The sequence below is a fragment of the Hippocampus bargibanti genome, linkage group LG09 (assembly GCF_051943395.1).
Source record: "Hippocampus bargibanti isolate YZ-2025 linkage group LG09, ASM5194339v1, whole genome shotgun sequence".
NCBI classification, from domain to species: Eukaryota; Metazoa; Chordata; class Actinopteri; order Syngnathiformes; family Syngnathidae; genus Hippocampus; species Hippocampus bargibanti.
The window spans coordinates 19,562,490-19,584,858 of NC_142742.1; the positions used below are offsets into that span (position 1 = coordinate 19,562,490).

The 22,369-nt window shown below is 40.7% G+C and overlaps 1 protein-coding gene across 2 annotated transcripts in view; it reads right to left on the reverse strand.

Moving 5' to 3' along the window:
- Positions 1-22,369, reverse strand: part of babam2 (BRISC and BRCA1 A complex member 2) — a 109,033-nt gene that overhangs the window by 25,187 nt on the left and 61,477 nt on the right. For both annotated transcript variants that reach the window (XM_089005078.1, XM_089005079.1), the window contains exon 7: positions 3,956-4,065. In XM_089005078.1, the coding sequence (XP_088861204.1) occupies positions 3,956-4,065 (110 nt within the window). The remainder of the gene's footprint in view (positions 1-3,955; positions 4,066-22,369) is intronic.

Below are 22,369 nucleotides of genomic sequence, written 5' to 3' on the forward strand. Positions count from 1 at the left end.
GTCTGTCTTGTCATTGCCCTCTTCCTTGCCTTATTTTCTGTCAAATCATTTGTGTCTCAGTAAAGACTCTTTGTTGGAAACTCTGTCTTCCCGTGTATTTTGGATCCAACCTTTACCACCTTCCGTCGTCCCTCGAGTCCTGTTATGCCTCGAGTGGACGTGACACCGTTTGGTTCGGGGCCGCCACAAAAATGGACAAAATCCGACAGTTAGGATGCCGGAAAAAATCATTGGCACCGCCCAACCCACTCTCGAGGACTTGCACACTGCAAGAATCCAAACAAGGGCATGGAAAATCGTACTGGACCCTCCGCACCCTGCCCACCACCTTTTCCAGCGACTCCCATCAGGCAGGCGCTACCGATCCATGCGCACCAAATCCAGCAGACATTTAAACAGCTTCTTTCCCCAAGCCATTAACTCTCTAAACCAGGGGTCGGGAACCTATGGCTCGCGAGCCATATATGGCTCTTTTGATGATTGCATATGGCTCGCCGATAAATATTACATATTATAATACATATTGTCGTTTTTTTCATCGTTCATTTCCCGTTGGGGCTGCAGTTGGCGGAAAGCGCAATTTTGATTGGATGACACTGACCTAGAATGGCCGAAAGCGCCATGTTGATTGAATGATAGTGGCCGTCATGTTGAAACAGGTAAACACCCCTTTATATGAGCCCAACTTGTGCACTTCAGCGTGAATGCACCGGAGCATTAGAGGAGAGACAATGTTGTGATTCTAATTTGCAATGAAACAATACCATCGATAGCATCGACATACTTCTGCGAGAAGTAGATTGCAGATAGCAAGTGTGGAAGCTTATGAGCCGTGTGCAGGCTAGCTAGCAGTAACTTCGCCTCTGGACCGGCAAATTAAATTTCATTTTGATCGTTTACCTGGATTTTTACCAAACACGAGGAACGGAAAACCATCCATGTTAACGGTGAGTACTATCACAAAGTTATTTTAAATAATACATTCTGATATTTTGTTGAAAAGTAGCCGCGCGTGCGCGCGTGTGTGTGCGCGCGTGCGTGTGTGCGCGCACATACAAACGCTCGCGTGCATGTGGCTCTCGCTGAAAAACATTTCTAAATACTAAAAACTTTTATGGCTCTCTTAGTCAAAAGGGTTCCCGACCCCTGCTCTAAACAGTAACCCAAATAGAACTGTATAGTGCCTCTTTGCAATGTGTTGATGTGCAGCCTGTTCTACCGGAAACAAATTCCTTGTGCGTTTTACACACTTGGCAATAAAGATGATTCTGATTCTGATTCTGACACATTCACAACACAAAACCCCAAAAGCAAACACATACGGACTAAGACATACATACACACTCGATCAACCAATACAAGACAAGACAGTCGTGGTGCAACGAATCATCTTTGATCCCCAATCCATACGGATCACTCGCCACGGTTCAGAGCGCGCATTCGCCATGAATTGATTTGTGAATGTGCGTGTGTTCAATCCCCACAAACTAGCCGAGCTCAGCAGTAATCATGGTGAGCGGATGAGTCGAGGAACTTGAACCCCTGCATCATCATCATGAAACTCGCATGTTGAAAGGCAAAGGCTGCTCAACAACATATTGAGGCAGACCTTTAGCTGTTGAGCGTGATTAGGCTAAAAGCTAAAGCTAAACAGGTGCAGAATGTACGTGTGCCGTGTTATAAAATCCCATTATGAGCTCACTGCAGTGAGGCGAATGTGTCTTCATGAGGAGGAAAAGACGAACATTTCAGATGAAATTATACCCGGTATCCTCTGTTCCTCTCGCCACAAATTGGTGGGAGCGAAATGGGAAATGAGTTCCCCGATGCTGCAGACACGTCTCCTCTGTGACAGTCACAAAAGAATAAATTTGGCGCAGGTCGTGCCAGAAACAATGATGAGTGGAGGAAACCCATTACGAATATCCCAGTTAACACAGATAATGTGAAATGATAGCAAAGCAAGCATGGCACCAGGTTTGCTTTGCTTGCTTTCTTAGTTTTCAACGAGATGGACGTAGGTGCTTCATTGCCTGCATATGATAGTTATCCATGTACAGCATTTGCTATGCAGCTTGTCAGTTTGAAAGTGCTCTATAAATACAGTTGAGTTGAGAGGTTAGTTTTTAAATGTTATATATGATATTTTTTCATGGAGGTTCATGCAGAAAAGAAGGTGCCATGTGTTCGTTGTACTTTAAGTTGTGTTATTTATTTATTTTTTACATTTCTTGGTGAAGTGCCGTTTTATTCAAAGGACAAAAGCGTTTTAGAAAACAAATGAGGACAATGTTTGATTTGTTTTCTTTCTTTGCTTTTGCTAATCTGAAAAATGATCCAATACATGACATGATCCAAAATGTCCTTTTTTTCTCCATCCATTTCAACCCTCCTCACAGCATATGGAAGAAAATAATTAATTTTAACTTAACTAAGCTCACAGTTGATACGAACTTTGTTTACGTCAATTCTCTGTTTTTTAGAATAACCCATATGTTTGAAAACATATGGGAAAACTTTAAATCATCAACACTCACTTTGCCTTTGTTGAGAAAAACTGACTGCCAAATCTGGAGTAGGAGATGGGACTTACGCCATGATTTGGCATGCAGTCCCCAATTAAAATCAAGCATCATCTACTCCTCTCCAAAAAATAAGCTTTACAATACTAAAGCAACAGTCAGTGCAGTCACCTTTGGCTGACCATTTCCTCAGCCTCTCCCAACATACATGCGCACAACCTACATGTTGCGCTGCATGTTCCTTCCTCTTTCCTGACAACTTTGCTTCATCTGTGCATCAGCAGTAGTAAAAAAAGTTCCCTTCTGCAAACTGCAACCGTGTAGAGATATTTGTTGAGACAGAGACTGCTCCCTTGGTGTCTTCCGTAAACATCCATTTTTATGTTGTGTCTGTTCATGTTGTACAGTCTGTTCAGTCTGTTTCAAATGCCAGAGATTTCAGTTGAAAATCGGTTAGCTGTCACTGTTTTTTTTTCCCTCTTCACCTTTTGACCATTCTTGCACTGGGACGACTGTGCTTATGCGGTCATCTCGGAAGGATGGCCTCGCCCAAAATGAGTTGCAATAGCATTGAACTTTCTCAATTGTTTGAGAATGTCTCTTAAAGTGGTATTCAGGTATTTAGAGACACATTTTGAACCCTTTTCAGCTTTATGCAAGTCAACAATGCTTAACGTTAGGTCATGGGTGGCCAAACCACAGCTCATGAGCCTTTTACAGCTCTTTGGTTTATTCAATGCAGGTCCCAGGCTTTCACGTGACAAGTGTTGAAAATGCGTTTTGTTGCAGCAGGGAGCGATAAATACAAGCCGGAATGCGGCCCTCGAGGACTGGCTTTTGAGACCCTTGATTTAGATGATGGCCACATTTCGTGACCACTTTATGAAGAAAACCAGGTAATTCCAAGTGCCTGGGATGCTTTATCTTGCAACAGTGAGAAAGACAGACAGAAAAATCTCAACTGCCTTCATGTCTTTTATCACTGAATCAACAGTATCAACTTTCTATTAGGACTCCCTCAAGCTGTCTTGCCTTGCAGCTCAATCCTCATCATACTGCCAAAAATATAATCATCACACCACCGCTGAATTTGTCCAAATGATCTTAATCTACTCTTTTTAACTCTGTCTCATCTAAACTAGGCTCACCATTCTTTTGAGCTGACTTCTAATCCTATACAACCTGTTTACTCCTACAGTTCCTGATTCCTGTTGTTTCTTCTGTGTCTTGTACGTCATGACTGTCCCTTCATCGAGTCACTCGTGTCATAAAACATACCGACACTTTATTCCATCAGTTGCATCCCACTTGGATCTGCTGCTTTTCTTCCTTATGACACTCACCGTTGCTCTGAACTGATGACCGGAAGTGCAATTGACTACTGCAAGCCAGAACACGAGGACATTGGCAATAGCTGCAAATGATGTACTTACTGTTCAATACTTGGAGAAAGGTAGAGTTTGGGTAAGACTTGAGTCGCCTCAGCATCTTCAAAGCTCACAGAGAGAAGAGCCACATCTTCTCCAGGGTCCAGTGCAGTGTCCTAGGCAAACAAAAATAAAATTGTGAATTTTGATTATCCTGGACTTACACCGGACTGTTGTGTGGTAACACAGACTTTATGCAGTTACGCTATTTTAATTTCTAATTTCAAATACTTCCCAGGTGTCTGCTTCATAAAAAAAGGTTTCTGAAATTGAGAATGCTGCAAGAATGAAGAATTACAGCACATTTAACACCCCTGGCTAAAATGATTCGATTTTTTGGTTACAGTTCTGTCTTGTGAAAATAAACCATTGCTCGGCCTATCTTCCTTCTGTATGAGGCGAAAGGGTTCGATGATTTAAATTATAAAAATGTTCAAAAAGATTTTCATTCGCATAGACAGCACTTCATTACCAAGCCACCAAAATACCCATGCGATACGTGGTGCAGGCAGAGAAGACTTGAACACACTCAAATAATTACATTGATTGCTAGTGTGTGAAAAAAACAAACGTTAAAGCTTTGACATAAAGTAATTGCAGTTATATGTTGTCCAGTTGAACCAAACAGGAGAGACCACTTTTGTATGACCCCAGAATATTATTCAAAAAGACGTGGTTGATGTACGATAAAGAAAAATAAAAAGCTTAAAACTTAAAAATCCAACAACTATAAACAATAATGTCATCGAACAACAATTGTTCAAGTCCTAAAATATAATTGACTGTAGGAAGGAGAAGAGGAAAGACACCAGAAGAAACATCTGTCTTGCTTCACGCTACATTAGTTTCAACATCTACAACATGAGGCTGAGCTGATGACTCGGAGCACCAATCAAGTCATGTGTGAGATCCTTACAGAGGCCACCCGGAGCTGCATGCAAAAGTCTTCATCTGCCTCTCAGAGGTTCCACTTTCTCATTGAGTGATATATTTCCTAGAGCATGGCCACTTCTCAGGCGCTGTCATTAGTGCAATTTCACATCAAATATTATGGGCTCTCTCCCTCCCTTGACAAAAGCTCTACAGTGATAATCAAATGTCTTACAGATGGTTTGAACTCATCCATTTGTTATAATTGCTGCTGTTTGCCATGGTGAGGGGAAATGTAACCACCATACATGATGGATGGAGGGATAGTTCAACCAGTTTGTCACATAGGGGCTTCCAATGTGAACAGACCCATGAGCTCTGTTGATCATCCCAAAAAAATCTTCAACTTGAGGAAAAATATAGTCAACGATAGATTGCCGGAAGAAAAAAATGCAGCGGAAAAAGTATTGTGTGAAGTCGATTGGGAAGAGGGCGGACTGAAAATATAATGTTCAGGATTGCTGAAAAAAGGTCAGCAATATAAACAGGCTCCTGGACCACGATAATTATTTATAAAAAAATGTTTTCAAAAAGTCATTAGAATTATAGAAGATTCCCATCAATGTTATGTTGTGTGATTTTAATGTTTTTCTTTTATTAATTTATGATATTTTTTTTTCCAGCATAGACTTCACCGAAGGCAGATACATCATATTTGAGTTTTTTTGTAAATCCGTTAGGTAAAAAAGCCTTTAAAGTTGTAGTGGGCAAAGCAAGCAAAATAAGTAGTGGTCGAAGGTTGCTTTTTTTTTAACTGGAAAATATCAGCTGCCCTTTCACTCCACAAAAAAAAAACCATCTTGTCATAGAAAATACATTTGGGGCAAAAAAAAAAAAAAGAAAATAAAATAGAAGAGCAGCAGTGGAAGATGGCAGGGTATGTGGCATCCAAAAGTGTCGCCTGATGAAATCAGCTCACATCAATATAGTCTGCATCAGTAAACAAGGGCTGCTCTGTGTCTCACAGCAGTGCCGGCGGCTTCTGCCGCTGACGATACAGGACAGATAGGAACAGGCATGAAGATATGGGGCTGCTGTGGTCTGTGTGGTTTGGGAGAAGATTATTTTGCTCCAGTTTGTAGCTGTCAAGTCTTGTTCTTGTCTTTTAAGGTGATTTAAGAGAGGCTTATTTTTCTACTAGGACAGGGAACACAGATAGATGAGGACGAACAGGAAGGTGAGAGGGCCAGAGAAAGAGCATGGGCCAGCCCTTTTGGGACTATCATACAATTCGGTCAGAAAGAGGGAGCTGCTGGGGGGAGAGCCTTTTCATGCAATGATTCAGACTCATCTCGTTCCAACAGACAGCAAAGAGCTGCCATGAGTGATATCACATGAGTGCTGTAAACAAACAGAAAAAAAACTTGAAAATTTACCTCTATATATTTCTTTGTAATGCATATTGTATAGAAGTAAAACTTGCCGAAATACAAAAAAAAAAGTCGCACCATTTTTATCACATTTTCTCCTTAAGTGCACACGCTAGCTGCTCATCCCAATGTGTGCGCCTTGGCTATACCTGGCAGCAACATTAGAGAAACGTAAGAATATACACTGCTGTAATGGAGAATCAGCTCCTTAGTTTTCAGTATGACAGTGATATTCATTGCTCTTCACAGAAAATAAAAAAATAGATATAAATACGTATATGTATATATGCAAGTGACTACTGTTATATTGGTTGCATGCATTGCTGCGCAATTTATGTTCAGCTATCTATTGCTGAAAGGCTGACAATATTTGCCAAATGCTAGTTGTGAGCCAACGTGGGATGGGTGTTTCTCATCGGATGTTAGTGGAAAATTAAATACAGAATTGCATAATTCATTGTATTTTTGGTTTAGTGCTTTCTGTGGAAGAAAAATAAATGCCGCAAGTCAGTCACTTTATCTTGGCTTCAAAATTATTCTAATAATGTAATGGGAAATCATGAATCAGATACCCCGAGTGTACATGACGTTACATTGGACTCCACTACACGAGTGATCTGAAACACTTGTCTCAGCTGTCAACGCAAACAACGGCTAAAGACATTTTGCAGGGGGATACAAAGGATGTGAGGCTCATCTTATTGCTCTTTTTGACAGTTCACATCACTGTATATAGAGTAGGGAAGAAGCCGGGCAGTTCACATCACTGTATATAGAGTAGGGAAGAAGCCGGGAAGATGATTGAGAACTCGCCTCTGAAATCACATCTTGAAGAACTCTTCACAGGACAACCAACGTCTCCGACAAGTTGTGTCCATAATTTGTAAAATGGCTTCAAATGACTTCTACTGAGCGTATTTTACCAAGATTCCACCGCATATAGCTGTATTTTACGTTTTAAGACTCGCGCTGAATATTCAGGAAGTCTTGTTTTTGAGTTGGTGACGAGTCCGTACGTGACGTCACTAAAGATCGCCCTTGACCGTAAAAAAGACGCATTGTAGCGGTCCTTCCATCACGTCAATGTATTTTGCTGTACTTGTTTGGTATGGGGACCTCGTGTTGCACCAAAAAGCCGCCAGAAGGCCAGAAGAGGGCGTCCAAGCGCCATATCAGGAATTTATCAGCCTGTGGAAACGGAGGTGGCCACAGGAGGTCGCCATTTTGTGCCTCTTTTTTTGGGTGAGAGATTTTCACCCAATGTTGCCTCAAAATGACACAAATAAATTCTTTAATCGATTGCAAACATGTATGCTTTCCTCTTCAGAACTATTTGAATCATATTCATCACTGGATGTGTAACAAGAAAGCATATACTCAGAATCCGAAGCCATTGTTTTGATTCACTAGCAATGCGAGACGTCTTGGCGTGACGTCACAAACTGGAGGCGGAACTTTCTGAAAATGCCCAATTCACAGCTCATTTTTTTGCAGATTTTGGACACTTTAAGTCATTTTTATAGGTGTTTTGCATTTGACTAAAACTATCATACTGCGTGTGCTGCTATAAAACGTTTTTCTGGTGTCAGTTAAAAAACAAAAAAGTGACGTCGGTTGTCCTTTAAGGTGGGTTACCAAGGCATCACTTTTTACTTCAAATTATATGAAATTGATGTAAAATTCAGTCTGATCTTTTCTCCATTCATTTCTAGAGAACATATATTACATCGAAAATTTAAAAAGAAAACATTAAAGCGGGTAAAAGACAACCCTGCAATTGGCTGGAAACCTGTTGAGGGTGTACCACACCTTCTGCCCAAAGACGGCTAGGATAGGCTCCACCACGCCTGTGACCCTTGTGCGGATAAGCGGCTCATATAATGGATGGCCAAATGATAAACATATAATTAGACAATAATTCAATGGACAAATGCCATTCAAAATATCTGGTCGTACAAGCATCTTTCAATGAATGTACACTGTTATTGGTACATTGTTATCAATCTTAGTATGATACCATTTTAATCAATTCTCTTTTTTCAGTGGGGTAAATTAATAGATGCAGGCAATGTACACAACCATACCGCAACGCTGCAGCAATGATTCTCTTCTATCAAACTTCATCTAATGGAAGTATAGCACTTAAAACCACTCGTCAAACAAAAACTTGAACTCTTGTGGAGTGCATGCTCACCACACATACACTTCATTTATAAAACTCAGGTACGTAGCTCAGAAGTGACGAGAAACTGTTGGGCACATCATCACTGTCTACATATTTGAGCATTAAAAGCAAAGTAACGCAAGGTACACGTATTTATCATCGAGATGTCAAATTAGTGCGTTAATTGAGGTTAATTATGTTTAGTGCGTTATTTTTTGTATCATTTTAATTTATATTGAAATCTCTGCTTTTTTTGTTTCTGTAGGTGGGTTCCCTCTTTTTCGTATCCCTTTTCATCTCATTTTGTTTGTACTTGTTTAGCATAAGTTCAGTAAGCAGCCCTGATGGTAGGAGAGGTGAAAATGGACAACCATGTGTGAACCAAGAGTTCTCGGCACAATGACTGGACAATTTACATTCAAATAAATCCCTTCCTGCATTATTGGTAAAGGTAGAATGTTGTGCTTACTTTGTCAGGAGTTTGCCTACCGCAAAAGCAGCTCAAATTCAGCTTACCACACCAATGCCACTAGCAAGTGCAACAGCAGCTAATGTTAGTACCGAAAGCAATTTAGCTATCCATAACAGACCTTAATTAACTGCTGAATGATTTTCTTTTGAAAATTCTTTTCTATACCTGGATCGAATAATATGGTTGTGGTAACCTAATTATAGCACCTTCTTTATCTCTGATCTCATGGTACGATCTGATCCATTGTAACGGTGTTGAGTTCGATCCAGACCGAAATAGTTGCGTCGGTCTACGATTGTTTATATTCAAATTAGTCCGATCAAATCCATAAGAACAAAATGACATTGACATTATGGAATGCCTTTCCATACTCATTTGTCATGTCACCCTTTATGATACTAGTGTAGCATGTTCTACCGGAAACACATTTCTTGTGTGTTCTACACACTTGTCCAATAAAGATGATTGTGATTCTGATGAATTGTAATTTGAAGTAAAAAATAATGACTGTTATTGTGGTTTACGTGGGGCAATTTGAAATCTGGATTTGGATTTAGCAAGCATCATGGAATTTCACAAATTTGATTTGATTTTGCGGACCGAATAGAATGACGTGGCGGTCCAAATTTGGTTCCCGGGCCTTGACTTTGACACTCATGGTGAATAGAATTCCCGAACAAAACCCAATACTAATGGATAACATGTGTCCATTTAGTCCTATTAAACATTTACACAAGAGGACAGTAGCTAATGTAAAATCTTAGCAAACAAGCCCAAAAAAGGTTGAATTCCCCAGGCACAAGTTTAATGAAACAACTCTTCTTTGGAAAGTAATGAGCAGTGAACCCCCAATCGGCAGATTGCGATGATACAAAATAGGGCGTCCTGCAGCGGAGATGGTCGGACGTTAAAGAAGTATTTACTACCTGCCCTGAGAGAATGTGACTCAACTACTCAAGGGCTAGGTTTAAGAAAGTGGTGGGTGAATAATGCGCCGCACTGTGCGGACATCAAGGTTCGAGGGTGCCTCCCGGTCAACCCCTTTACAGCCGACACCCCACGTCTTCCATCCCCCGTTACTCTTTCGGACACATGACAGCGCATACACAAAAGCAGAATTCTCTTTCCTCTGCGTCCGTCCTTGTGTCTCCTGATGCCCTGGCCTCTGGCAACTCCTCTGTGTCTCAAGTGACAGGCTGGAGATGTGACAGCTGTCCTTATGCCAGACCAAGCCTGGCCAAAGTCAAAACACACAAAACACATTCATCCAAACAGGCAACACAGGCACTCGGCTGCAGGCTTGGAACGGAGGAGGTAGAAAGACTGTCCGCCTCCTTCGCCCAACTTTAAATGTCATGCCTGATGTAATGGGCTGGCTTGAATGACAGCACAATTGTGCAAGGACATCTTCAGCTCCTAGGCCAGCTCGGAGTCCACCCAGTAAAGTATATGAATGACATTCTTGAACGTGAAAATTCCAACATGAAATTATTAAAAGGAGTAAACTGTTTATGGATGTCAAATGTGATATCTACAAAATTCATCAATGTGAAGCAGTGCATGTTTGTACCACTCACACATTTTCAGGAGCAAACAACATAATTTTGTAAATAACATAAAACCAATGAACACGCTACACGCTGTACTATCATCCTGAACTCTATTTTTTGTTCTTTCTCATTTTTTTTTCTGCAAGACCTCACTTCAACCACTTCAACCCTTTCTTGTTTGTTTTTGCATTACTACATTAGTGGTGAAATTTGATTTCTAAAAACTGAGACCAAACTTAGACAAACAAATTAATTTAAAAAAATCCCTCTATCCTATTCATTGGTGGCGTTTGGAAAAACCCTTCAAGTGTGAACTTCTTCACTCCAAAAAAATTCAGGTGTTGTTCAATTGTCCGATTACTATTTTGAGTGCTCTACAATAGAAATGTCGGAGCCCAGTGTGTCAAAGAGTATAAGGAAGGCAAGCCGTTCAGACACAAGCAGCTCATTGCTTTATAACATAGGTTGCTTGTGTGCAATCTGTGGAAGGGGAGCATGCAAACACTCCCGCGGAGACATTATGGAATGAGATTGATTTCCAAATGAGCGATCAAATCAAACGTTCGTTTTATTCCGATTTCGAAATCTTCGTTCGGTTTGGATATTTCGGAATTTCGGTTGGTTTGGCAATTTGCATAATCGGCAGCCAATCAGAATTCTGCATCAAATAACGTTGTGCTTCGTGTGCATTTGCATATCATTTTCCAAAGTAGCCGCACAGAGAACACAAGAAAATGGATACGTGATTAGGAATCAAGAACAAAACATCAGCCCCGGAAGAAAGATTCAAAAGAAGCTAACAAAATTCATGACGCTACAAAACATAAACGTACATTAAAAGCACCGTGGAAAGAGGAGTTCACGTGGCTTGTAGCAGACGACGCAACGCAAACATTGCATTGTGCAACATGCCGAACAGTGTCTGGACAAACGACAACTGCAGCAAAATCATCAGCAAGGGATATTTACGATAAATTAAGCAAGGGAGCATTTGTGGTAGGTACATCAATTACTTAATTTTAAAGTGTTGTTCTGTTATATATTCTGATTATCAATCCGTAATACTTTGCAACAATGTTTTTTTTTTAGATTAGTTGTCTTATTGTTTTTCAAGTTGTGAAAAATGGGGCAGGTAACTTTAAGGCTGGGCGCGCAACTTTTCAGAGATGTCTGCCCTTGCGTCCGGTAACTTTTTGTCATGAGTTTCAGACACTGCTTTTTGTCTCATTTTACCTCACTACAAAACCGCATCACTGCTCACCCGCAGAAAAAAAAAATACTAGCCCGTGACTGTAAAGTGTCCTTGAGAGTTTTGAAAGGCGCTCAGAAATAAAATGTATTATTATTAAAGGTAGAATCCGAGTGCGTGCACTAACACACACACATGCACACACACGCACCTAGACGCACACACACACACCCTTTCAAGTCATCTTGTCAGTCCATTAACTTTCTATCAGAATTTTTAGTCTTCGGTCTGAACATTTTGGTAAATTTCATGATGGCTTTCCTCCTCTGTGCTCATATATAGTTTTAAAGGACAACCAACATCACTTTTTTGTTTCCTAACTTACATCAGAAAAACGTTTTGTAGCATAAATATCCAAAACACACAGTATGATATTTTAGTCAAATTCAAAATACCAATACAAATGACTTAAAGTGTCTAAAAAGTACTTCAATTTGAAATCGGAAGTGGCCAGTTTCAGAAGGTCCCGCCCCCATGTTCGTGGTGTCTCGAACAAGGCAAGACATCTTGCCTTGTTCGAGAATCAAAACAATGGCTTCAGATTCGGAGAATATGCTTTGTTGTTACTCATCCAGTTATGAATATGATTCAAATAGTTCTGAAGAAGAAAGCATACATGTTTGCAATCGATTAAAGAATTTATTCTGTGTCATTTTGAGGCATCAGGGGTGGGAAATGTCGCACCCGAAAAAGGCAGAAAATGGCGACAAAGCCGTCGAAACGGGCTGATTCATTCCTTACATGGAGCTTTGTCGCCCTCTTCTGCCTCTTTTTGGTCCTACACAACGTTTTCAGACCAAAGTACAGCAAAATGCATTGACGTGATGGAAGGACTGCTACAATGTGTCCTTTTTTCGGTCAGGGGCGTTCCTTCAGTGACGTAGGGTGAGGACTCGTCACCAACTCAAAAACAAGACTTCCAGAATATTCAGCGCGAATCTTTGTAAAATACGCTCAGTAGAAGTCATTTGAAGCCATTTTACAAATTATGGACAGTACTTGTCCGGAGACGTCGGTTGTCCTTGTCACGTTTTGCGAGGTGGTGATGGCGCGTGCGGATCCCAAAAAGCAGGCAGGAGGGAGCAGGAGGTTGTTTGACAAATTGTATTAAAATAAAGGTCAGCAGGAACAAAATGTAACACATCAAAATCATCTGAACAGAAAAAATACAAAGTATCAAAAGAAGACCAAAAGTAAAAGTCCGCCAAGGTTAAACAAACACATGCACAGCATACACCAGGGGTCACCAACCTTTTTGAAACCAAGAGCTACTTCTTGGGAATTATTAATGTGAAGGGCTACCAGTTTGATACATACAGTAAAGTCTCGTTATATCGATATTCAAGGGAGTCCGAAAAAATATCGATATAACCGGGACTATCAATATATCCGACACTGTTTGCATGTAATTTTCTCTGTGCGTGCATATAAATAGTATCGATATAACCGGGACTATCGATATATCCGATATCGATATAACGAGACTTTACTGTACTTAAATAAATTGCCAGAAATAGCCAATTTGCTCAATTTACCTTCAAATCTATGTTATTATTAATAATTAGTGATATTTCTCTATGTGAAGAAACTGATCATGTTAAATGATTTCTCACAATAAATATATAAAGAGATTAAAATCAATATGCAACACTTTATTTTATATTTTCTTTAAGCAAAACTTTTTCAAATGATCACTTTTGTAGGAAAAGAAAAAGTCTCATTTTAACTAACCACTTACATTTTTTGACAAATCATGCACTACTTTGGGAAGGACGCCCCTGGCATGCAAAGTCCATAGCACTTTGGATGAAAACATCATATCCAGTGTTTCTATGAATCAATTAAATACAAAAATACAAGAAGTAAAAAATTAACAGTCAGATTTTTAAATAATTTATATCACACTTTGAACTGGACACCAAATCTGTTATCTGTTTCTTTGTCAGTTAGTGGGAAGCCTGGCATTGCATGCTTTTCACCAGTGTGTTGTACCCTGGTGTGTAACTTGACACTGCAACTCTGAGTGAGTCTTGTAGATGTGCATCAGTGAGCCGTGTTCTGTGTTTGTTCTTGATGAAATTCATGTCAGAAAAGGCTGATTCACAAAGATAAGTTGAACCAAACAGGCTTGCAACCTTCATAGCTGCTGTGCATACACCACTGTACTTTTCTGTGTCAATAAAGCACCAAAAAGTTGGTGCAGTCTGATGGGCTTTGAGGGGGAGGTCATTTTGCAGTGTTACAATTTCCATCTCTAGCTGTTCAGCATCCAGGCTGAACATTGCACTTAACTGTTCAGCAATACATGATATGTTCACGTTCATGAAAGGATTAGAAATGAACGACACACATGGCTCAAGCTGATCGAGGTCACAAAACCTGTTCTCAAACTCTTGCCCAACTCTGTTTATGACCTGAGAGTACTTTTCTGCAACTTTGTCAAAGGCCTCAGATGCAGAAGCATTGTCTTTCAGCATCATCTGCACAGAGGGAAAGTGCAGCGCCTTTTTTCTCTGTAAGTGCACAGAGAAAATGTTTATCTTAGCTTTAAATGCATTTAAAGCACTAATCATATCAGTAATGGTTTTACCTTTGCCTTGCAGCTCACAGTTCAAACTGTTCAGTTTCCCAGTAATGTCTGTCAAAAATACAAGATCAAGTGTCCACTCAGTGTCCTCCAGCAGCGAGGTGTCCTCACCTCTGGACTGCATGAACTCTTTGATTTCACCCAAAAGTGACAAAAAACGAAGCAAAATCCGTCCCCTGCTGAGCCATCGTATTTCTGTGTGTAGTAGTAGGTCACCATATTCAGCCGACAGCTCCTCCAAAAGTTCCTTGAATGTTCTGTGCTGTTTAGCTTTGGAGCGGATGCTGTTAATGATCTTTACGACGGGAGTCATTACGTGCTCAAAGCCGATCACTTTTGCACACAAGGCCTGCTGGTGAATAATGCAGTAAGTTTGGGAAGTTTGAGTCACCTTTACAGAGAGCGATGAATCCTGTGTGTCGGCCGACCATAGCAGGAGCCCCATCTGGAGTCATTGATACTAGCTTTTCCAGCGGCACCTTTTTCTCCACCAAAAACTCCTTGACCGCATTATAGATGTCAACTCCCCTCGTAGTTGTCTTCAGGGGTAGTATTGTCAGAAGTTCTTCTTTGGTGGAGAAATCATCAAACACCATCCGGATGAAGACCATCAGCTGCGCCGTACTGCTACTGTCCACCGACTCGTCACACTGGATGCTAAACCACCTGCATCTCGCCAGATCCCGGTCGAGCTGGTCTGCCAAGTTCCCAGACATCGCCGAAACTCTTCTTACCATTGTAGTTGCGCCGAGTTGAACATCGGAGAGAGTGGAGAGTACATCGGTTCCATACTTCTCGTCTTTAACTCACGGGATTTTTCTGCTCGTAGTGCACTGCCCGGTGGGTAGTTAGCATGGTAGCTTTTGTGACACGTTGTGAAATGTCTCTCCACATTGTGCCGCTTTGCCGTCGCCACAGTCGCCCCGCAAATAATACACACGCAGGATCCTTTCACAGTGGTAAAAAAAAAAACTCTACCTCCCAGTCATCGTGAAAATGATACGTTTTCTTTCTTTTTTCAGCCATTTTTGGGGTTAACTCCTCTCGTTCTCGCTGCCCCCACTAGCTCTCCACAAACTCCGCGGTTTACGCATGCCCACATTACTGACCTTTCAACTATACTAGGTCAAAGTTGATTTATATTAAACACTTTTCAAGGCGTTTTTTTATATTGTTGCCTGTCGGTAGTCAAAGCGCGAAAGCGTATGGTTGGAGGAAAAAAAAAATAACATGGTGTATTATTTATTCATATCTGGGGGAGTCGGACTTGAAATTTTGGATGGAACATATACATAAGGGGAAACAATGTCCACATAACCTAACCAAAGAGAATCACCTTTTGGGGATCACCCCTGCCATACACGATCCGGTGCTTTGACTAATCATTTTGATCTTGATCTAAGATGTTCTGGGTCTGCTAGCCCACTCATTTTTTTAGAAATAAGTGTGGGCATCGGGAATCGAACTCACGCTATCGGATCTCTGATCTTCTAACATTGATCCAACAGACCTGGTTGGAGGAAACCAAAACATAAATAAGAAGATTTTTTTGTAATTTTTTACTTTTTATTTAATAAATGCGTTTTTTTATATTGTCATTAGCAATTTACATGTAAATGTGTTTTAAAGAACAAAAGCAAAAAAATTGATGCAGCTCACCGGTGTTCAGTGGCATTATTTGAGCTATTTTTAGAACAGGCCTGCGGGCGACTCATGTGGTCCTTAGGGGCGACCTGGTGCCCGCGGGCACCGCGTTGGTGACCCCTGGCATACACAATGCATGCAACAAACATGCAGCAAACAATGAACTGACACCGGATGGTCGTGCCGGGTGTCCTTTTAAGTGTTAGTGATTAAAACGACCAGCATCTGTGAGGCTGCAGGCAGGGCTGACGTCGCTACCCGTTGGTCGCCAATCTGATCGGGACGACCAGCACCTGTGCAGGTGCAGGCGGGGCCGACAGCGCCCCCCGTTGGTCGCCAACCAGATCATGACAGTCCTTTAATCTTCAATGGTAGTCTCTAGACTAGTGTGGTTCATAACCTTGTCAAATGTACCAAACTCAACAAGTTTATATGCTCATTCACCGAACCGTCAATGAATGAAAAAAAATGTGGCATTTTCCAAAATCAAGATCTACAAAACACAACTATGAAAATTGTAAAAAGTAAATACAATTTCACGATAGAAGTATGCATGTTTTTAAATTTCATGACGTACTATCACGACTGTCACACGTTGACTCCTGAGCGAAAAAAAAAAAAATCCTGCAGCACCGGACAAGCAATGTAATGTGATTATCTGCAGCCAGCGATGGCCAAGCGGGCGTGTCATTACTCAGTGACATGTTGAGTTGGGTGTGTTTTAGCCTCCATGGACAAGGCTTTGTTGAATCTCTGAGACCGATTTAACAAACCCAGAGGGTTCATGCAAACCCAGGATAAGAACCACTACTCAAGATTTTTCTTCCTGTCGGCCTCAGCAGATTGTTAGAACTACACTCCAGCCTTTTTGAATGTTACAATGTCACTAATTGGCTTCTGGGCCTGCACTTGAAGACAAAAAAGGTGTCAAGCCAAACCCTTCATTGATTCATTAGGCATTAATATAATTGAAATGAATGGTGGAAAAACATAGCTGTTTTTATTTATTTTTTTTTGCAGCGGTTTGCAGATATATGCACATCTCAGCTTCTCAGGGTGTATTCTCACTATGAGGCGCACCTTCAATGAATGAGATATTTTAAAATGTCAAGTTCGCCATAATGTACCTTTTTTATGTCAAACACGAAAATAGTGCACACCTTTATCGGAGTTCATCCAAATACAATAATAGCAGTGTTTGAAATAACGTCTGCCCGGAGGCCCGGGGGGTACAACTTTTACGTCGGGCTTACAACTTTCAAAACGTCTCGGCCGGGGGGTGGCCGACAACTTCTTCAGGAAATTTTTTTTTTTTTTTTTTTTTAAATCAAATGTTTGTTTTATTTAATAAAGCAAAAGCTACAAGAAAACCGCTACAAGCTATATGGACTCCTCTTTCTTAGCGCCTTTCAAAACTTTCAAGTACAATTTACACAATAGGATGACTAATCGCAAAAAAAAAAAACCTGTTGCGAAGTATAAAGGATTTTTTTTAATTAAGGAAGTACCTACCACAAATGCTCCCTTGCTTAATTATGGTAAATATCCCTTGCTGAAGATTTTGCTCCAGTTGTCGTTTGTCGTCATGGTGCACAATGCAAAGTTTGTGTTGCGTTGTCTGCTAAAAGCCACGTTGACTGATCTTTTTTAGCGCCTTTCAAAACCCTCAAGTACACTTTTATAATGTTTTAATTTTAAGAGATGACCAAAATGAAATGGCGTTTTATAAAACACAGCAAGCACCACACACTACTTCCTCTATGGGGGGAAATGGAGTCAGCAGCTGGTGACAGTAGTTGCGAGACTCAATATTACTTCACTTATAAGGCGCACCGGATTATAACACACAGTGTCATCTTTTGAAGGAAATGAAGGCTTTTGGGTGCCCCTTCTAGTACAGAAAACACGGTAAGTGGCGCACACGATGGTTAATGATGTGGTGGTGCTGCCACTGGCGGGGCGGGGCGCAGTAGGGCGGGGGTGCACTACAGGGGCCATGACAATCCTGCACCCTCGACCTCATAGTACAAAACATGCCAGGGCAAGCACAAATCATCACAACCCAAATGGCACGCATATGCAAGAGGACTTAACGTCCTCATCTCAAGTATTTATCCACCTTTTCCTCTGCCCTCTTTCCGCCGTCTCCCTTTCTCCCAACTGCTCATTCTGAACAAACCTTCATCTCACAGTTTGACTTTACACTGTGGTGTGACAAATTTGGTGGATGATTAACCATGCTGGCTCATAGCTGTCGTCAATGCCAAGGATTAAATCTGACATGAGAACAATGTGCTGTGGATTAGAGAATGCACATGCGCCCCCTCGAAGCCATGGTGCGGACCTGAACACACCTTAACACTCAAGGCGCAAGTTCTCTTTGGGGAGTGTGCTGACATACTAAAAAAATGTGTATGTTGTGGTTCTTCGCTTGATGGCATGTGTAATTACAAAGGGTGTGACACAAGAACATAAAAAGTCAAAGTAGACTGAAGAACTGCATGGTAATCTGTATGGGACAAAAACAGGTTTGTTGTTAAAAACTTGGCGGTGACTCCTAGATCACAGTGCAATCGAAATATTTTCTTTTTTCCTAAAATTTGGCTTATGGGGGTTTTGGGGCAATAGAAAAGCAATTAATTTTGCGATAAAATGGACGGGGCAAAATACATCCATGTGGTTTAGTCAGTACGAGCAACCTGCAATAGAGTTTGATGAGAGTAATGTAATTTTCCCCCCCAACATGTACTATGACATGATCTTTTAATAATGTTTGGAAAAACAAAAAATCCTTTCAACTGAACCTGATGCATAATTTTACGAGACTAGCCATGGGATATGATTCCTGGCTGTACATCAAGAAATGTAAACCACTAATACTGTGTTTTATCTTGCCGGAAAAAAAAATCCAGATGATTATGTTCCGTTTATAGCAATACATTCAACTGTTTGTTTGTCAAACACACCGTTGATGGAGATGGGAAGCCAGCCAAAATCCAACTTCTTTGGAACAAATACAATATGACTAATGGATGTGTCTTTGACATATGTGCAAGTAGATCATATTTCATTGAAACAAGTCATAAGCGTGACTGTGGCCAAGTGCCACTAATAGTTGTGTCATTGATGACATGTTGTGGCCTTTGTGATCAGTGCATTTGAAGAGTGGAATCCTGGGGCTTCTGGCCACAAAGGCTGAGTCAAGTACAGTGAGACCTCAACTTACAAAATTAATTGGTTCCCAAACAGAGTGTGTAAGGCGAAAAGTGTGTATCTCAAAAAAAAATTCCCATAGGAAACAATTAAAATGGGAATAATCCGTTCCCGGGTTTCCATAAAATATACTTTTCAACTAAATAAGCCTTAAAACTACACACAACATACCTTATTCTATGTATAATAAATGTGCTATTGTATTGTAATGACAGCAATACACTGCACTGTATCATAAAGTCACTTTATTTACATCCGTGATGGTCATTTATGGCTTGATGGAATGGCGTTGGAGGTCGAAGTTCAAAGGGAATTGCTGTTTGGAAAGAGAGGCGCATTACATGAGGACTGTAATTAAAGAAATAAACTGTGCTGTAAAATAAAGTTTTATTTACCTTTTTGATGGTCGTTGATGGTTTATGGAAGGAGAGTCACCTTCCATAAGGACTGTTCGTAACTTAACCTCTGGTGCTGTTCGGTCGTGTGCTTCCACCGAAAATCACTCCGCCAGCCGTGGTGGGTGTGTATTATGAAAATAGTGCTTATTATAAGGTTTCATTTTCATAAATTTGATGTTTGTAAGACGAAAAGTTTGTAAGTTGAGGTCTCACTGTATGTTCACTTGCATGTGGAATATTACATGAATTATGCATTTCAGGGTGTGAATGATTGGCTGTCGCATGTTCATTTTCCTTGCAGTTGCTATGAGTTGCTGTGCATCACCAGTGTTGGCATCTTTTCATCCAAATCTTCAAGGTGTTTTAATAATATTAATAAAAATAATAATACATTTCATTTATAAGTACCTTTCAAACCTCTCATGGACACTTAACAGTCACAGGATATTTTTTCTGCGGGTGAGCATCGGCAGCAACATGCGGCAGCAACATGCGCCAGCGTTCACTCAACCCGGAAGTAACGTAAAAATAAAAAAAATATTGTGTCTTGTGTCACATTGAACAGGTCTTTTGAAAAAAAAAAAGCCAATGCAGCTGAAAATGTGAGATTTCAAATGAAGAGAGTGGTGCAATGTTTTTGGTGATAGTGGTATTTCTTGAGGCAATAATTGTAATTACATTACTCATGCTTCACTGCTGTGTTGCAGGGCATTTTTGTCCAACTGCCCTGTTCATGAGAGTGTTTTTTTCTGTGACCAATGGAACCTTTTGCCCCCTATTTGGAGAAAATGGCACTTGTTGGCGATGGTGGTGGTAACGGTCTGAAACTGTGGATTCTAAAAATGTAATGACATTAAAAATAATTAGGCTCACGACCTAAATGACGGCACTTTCTGTTGTGGAAAAAATACTTAATGAACACCAAGGGGAAAAAAATACATGTTTTAAATCGCAGGATGTCACAGGCAAGGCCTGGGGGCCTAATCTGGCCTGCCATATCATTTTATTTGGCCCACAAAAGCAAATCGAGCATGTCAAGTGCCATGATACTTGCCAAAGTCCAAACCAAAATTTCAAATTGTCCCACGTAAACCACAATTTCTCCACTGCAAGGCTAATAAAGGTAAATCCAATCCAATTCAATAACAGTCATTATATTTTGGTTCAAATTTGAAAATTAGTTATTCATTTATTTGTTGTGCGCTCTGTATGAAACGTGGAAAAAATGAAACCTTGTAATGGTTTCCCCAAATTCCTAATGGCACTTGGGAGGAAACCGTACAATGTGGCCCGCGGCAAAATATGAGTTTGTAACCCCTGTTGTAAATGATGTATATTCTGATTTTGATGAAGCTGCTTATGGAATGTATGATGTTGCAACTATATTTGACTTCAGTTTAGAGAGTAGAATGAGGCAATAAGGGAGGGGGTGCAAGAGGGTAATTCTATTCCTCTTTGATCATCATGATCGAAGACAAAATAAAAAGAATCAGGCAAATCGCATCTCAGTATGACACTTGGACCTCAATTGCTAATACAGTATTATGACTCGGGTACAAATCACGACACACAATACTCCACGTTCTCAAAGATTATCCCGAATATGTGATTTAATGGTGTTGATGTGGCATAATATGACTGTTTGGAGATGGGAAGACTAGAGAAGGCGGACGTACAGATATTCCAGAGTTAAAGCTAAGACCAATGACCCTAATATTGACAAGACAACGCAGCACCTGAAAGATGAACATTCGAAGGTGTTAGAGAAAAACAACATGCAATGTACAACTTGATATACAGCGAGGGTGGAAAGTAGGCCAGATGGAAGTAATTCCATGGGGGCGTGGAGAAGTGTGTTTGTGTGTGCATGTGAGTGTGTGTGAGTGTGTATATGTGTTTGGGAGACAGAATGGTGTTGGGGACGGAAGAAGTGCAAGGAAGGGGGGCGGTTGAGTGGATGCGCTCCTGAGAATACACTCCTGCTCTGCAGGGGTTTCAGGCTCAAGCAGGTAGGTGGGAATGTTCGTGTGGAGAAATCGCGTGGGTGGCTTAAGGGGGGTGAGGTGACAGTGGATCAAAATCCCCAAGGAAGATAGGAGCGGGGCATGACCTTTACTATGAGAGAATCACATTGGGGTCACTGGTAACTAGACAGATTATTTCAATTACATGGCTGTTAAAAAAATAATTACATCCTTAAATTAACCATATGCAATTTTTAAGGCCCGCAAGATTTTATTGCCCCCTGACATAAACAATATGTTGTGAACATTGTGGCACTGTGATTTGGACCTCGGCCGTGGGTGGATACTTAAGAGGTAGGGAAACACCAATATCCCAGGGAGCCATATCCTGTTTGTTCTTGACCTCTCCCTACCCCAACACACCTGACGCAAGTCATCATGATCGTTTTTGGCCCCTACAGAGCTTGCCGGTGACCTGATTGTTTGAATCCGGCGTGTTAAGTAGAGAGAGCTCTAAAACAGAAATGGTATAGTTCTCGATTTATCATAATCAGAAATTCTTTAATAGTCCCACAATGGAGAAATTTGCAGTCCAAAGCAGCAATGTGAAAGGCGAAAAAACGAAAAATGTACATAGTCGAAGGATGGGGTAGAAAAGATTTAAAAAAAAAAAATGTACACAGTACAAGTATAAGAAACTGGACGTTTAGTGATCTAATATAATAACATCACAATATCTATTCCCCCCTGCCCCCTGAAAAAAAGCATGATACAACCATGGCTATGTTCACACTGCAATCAGTGTTTATAAAATGTTCCTAAAACACCTTTGTAGATTCACGAAGGATTGTCTGTATAATTTCCTTTCCATGCACTCTC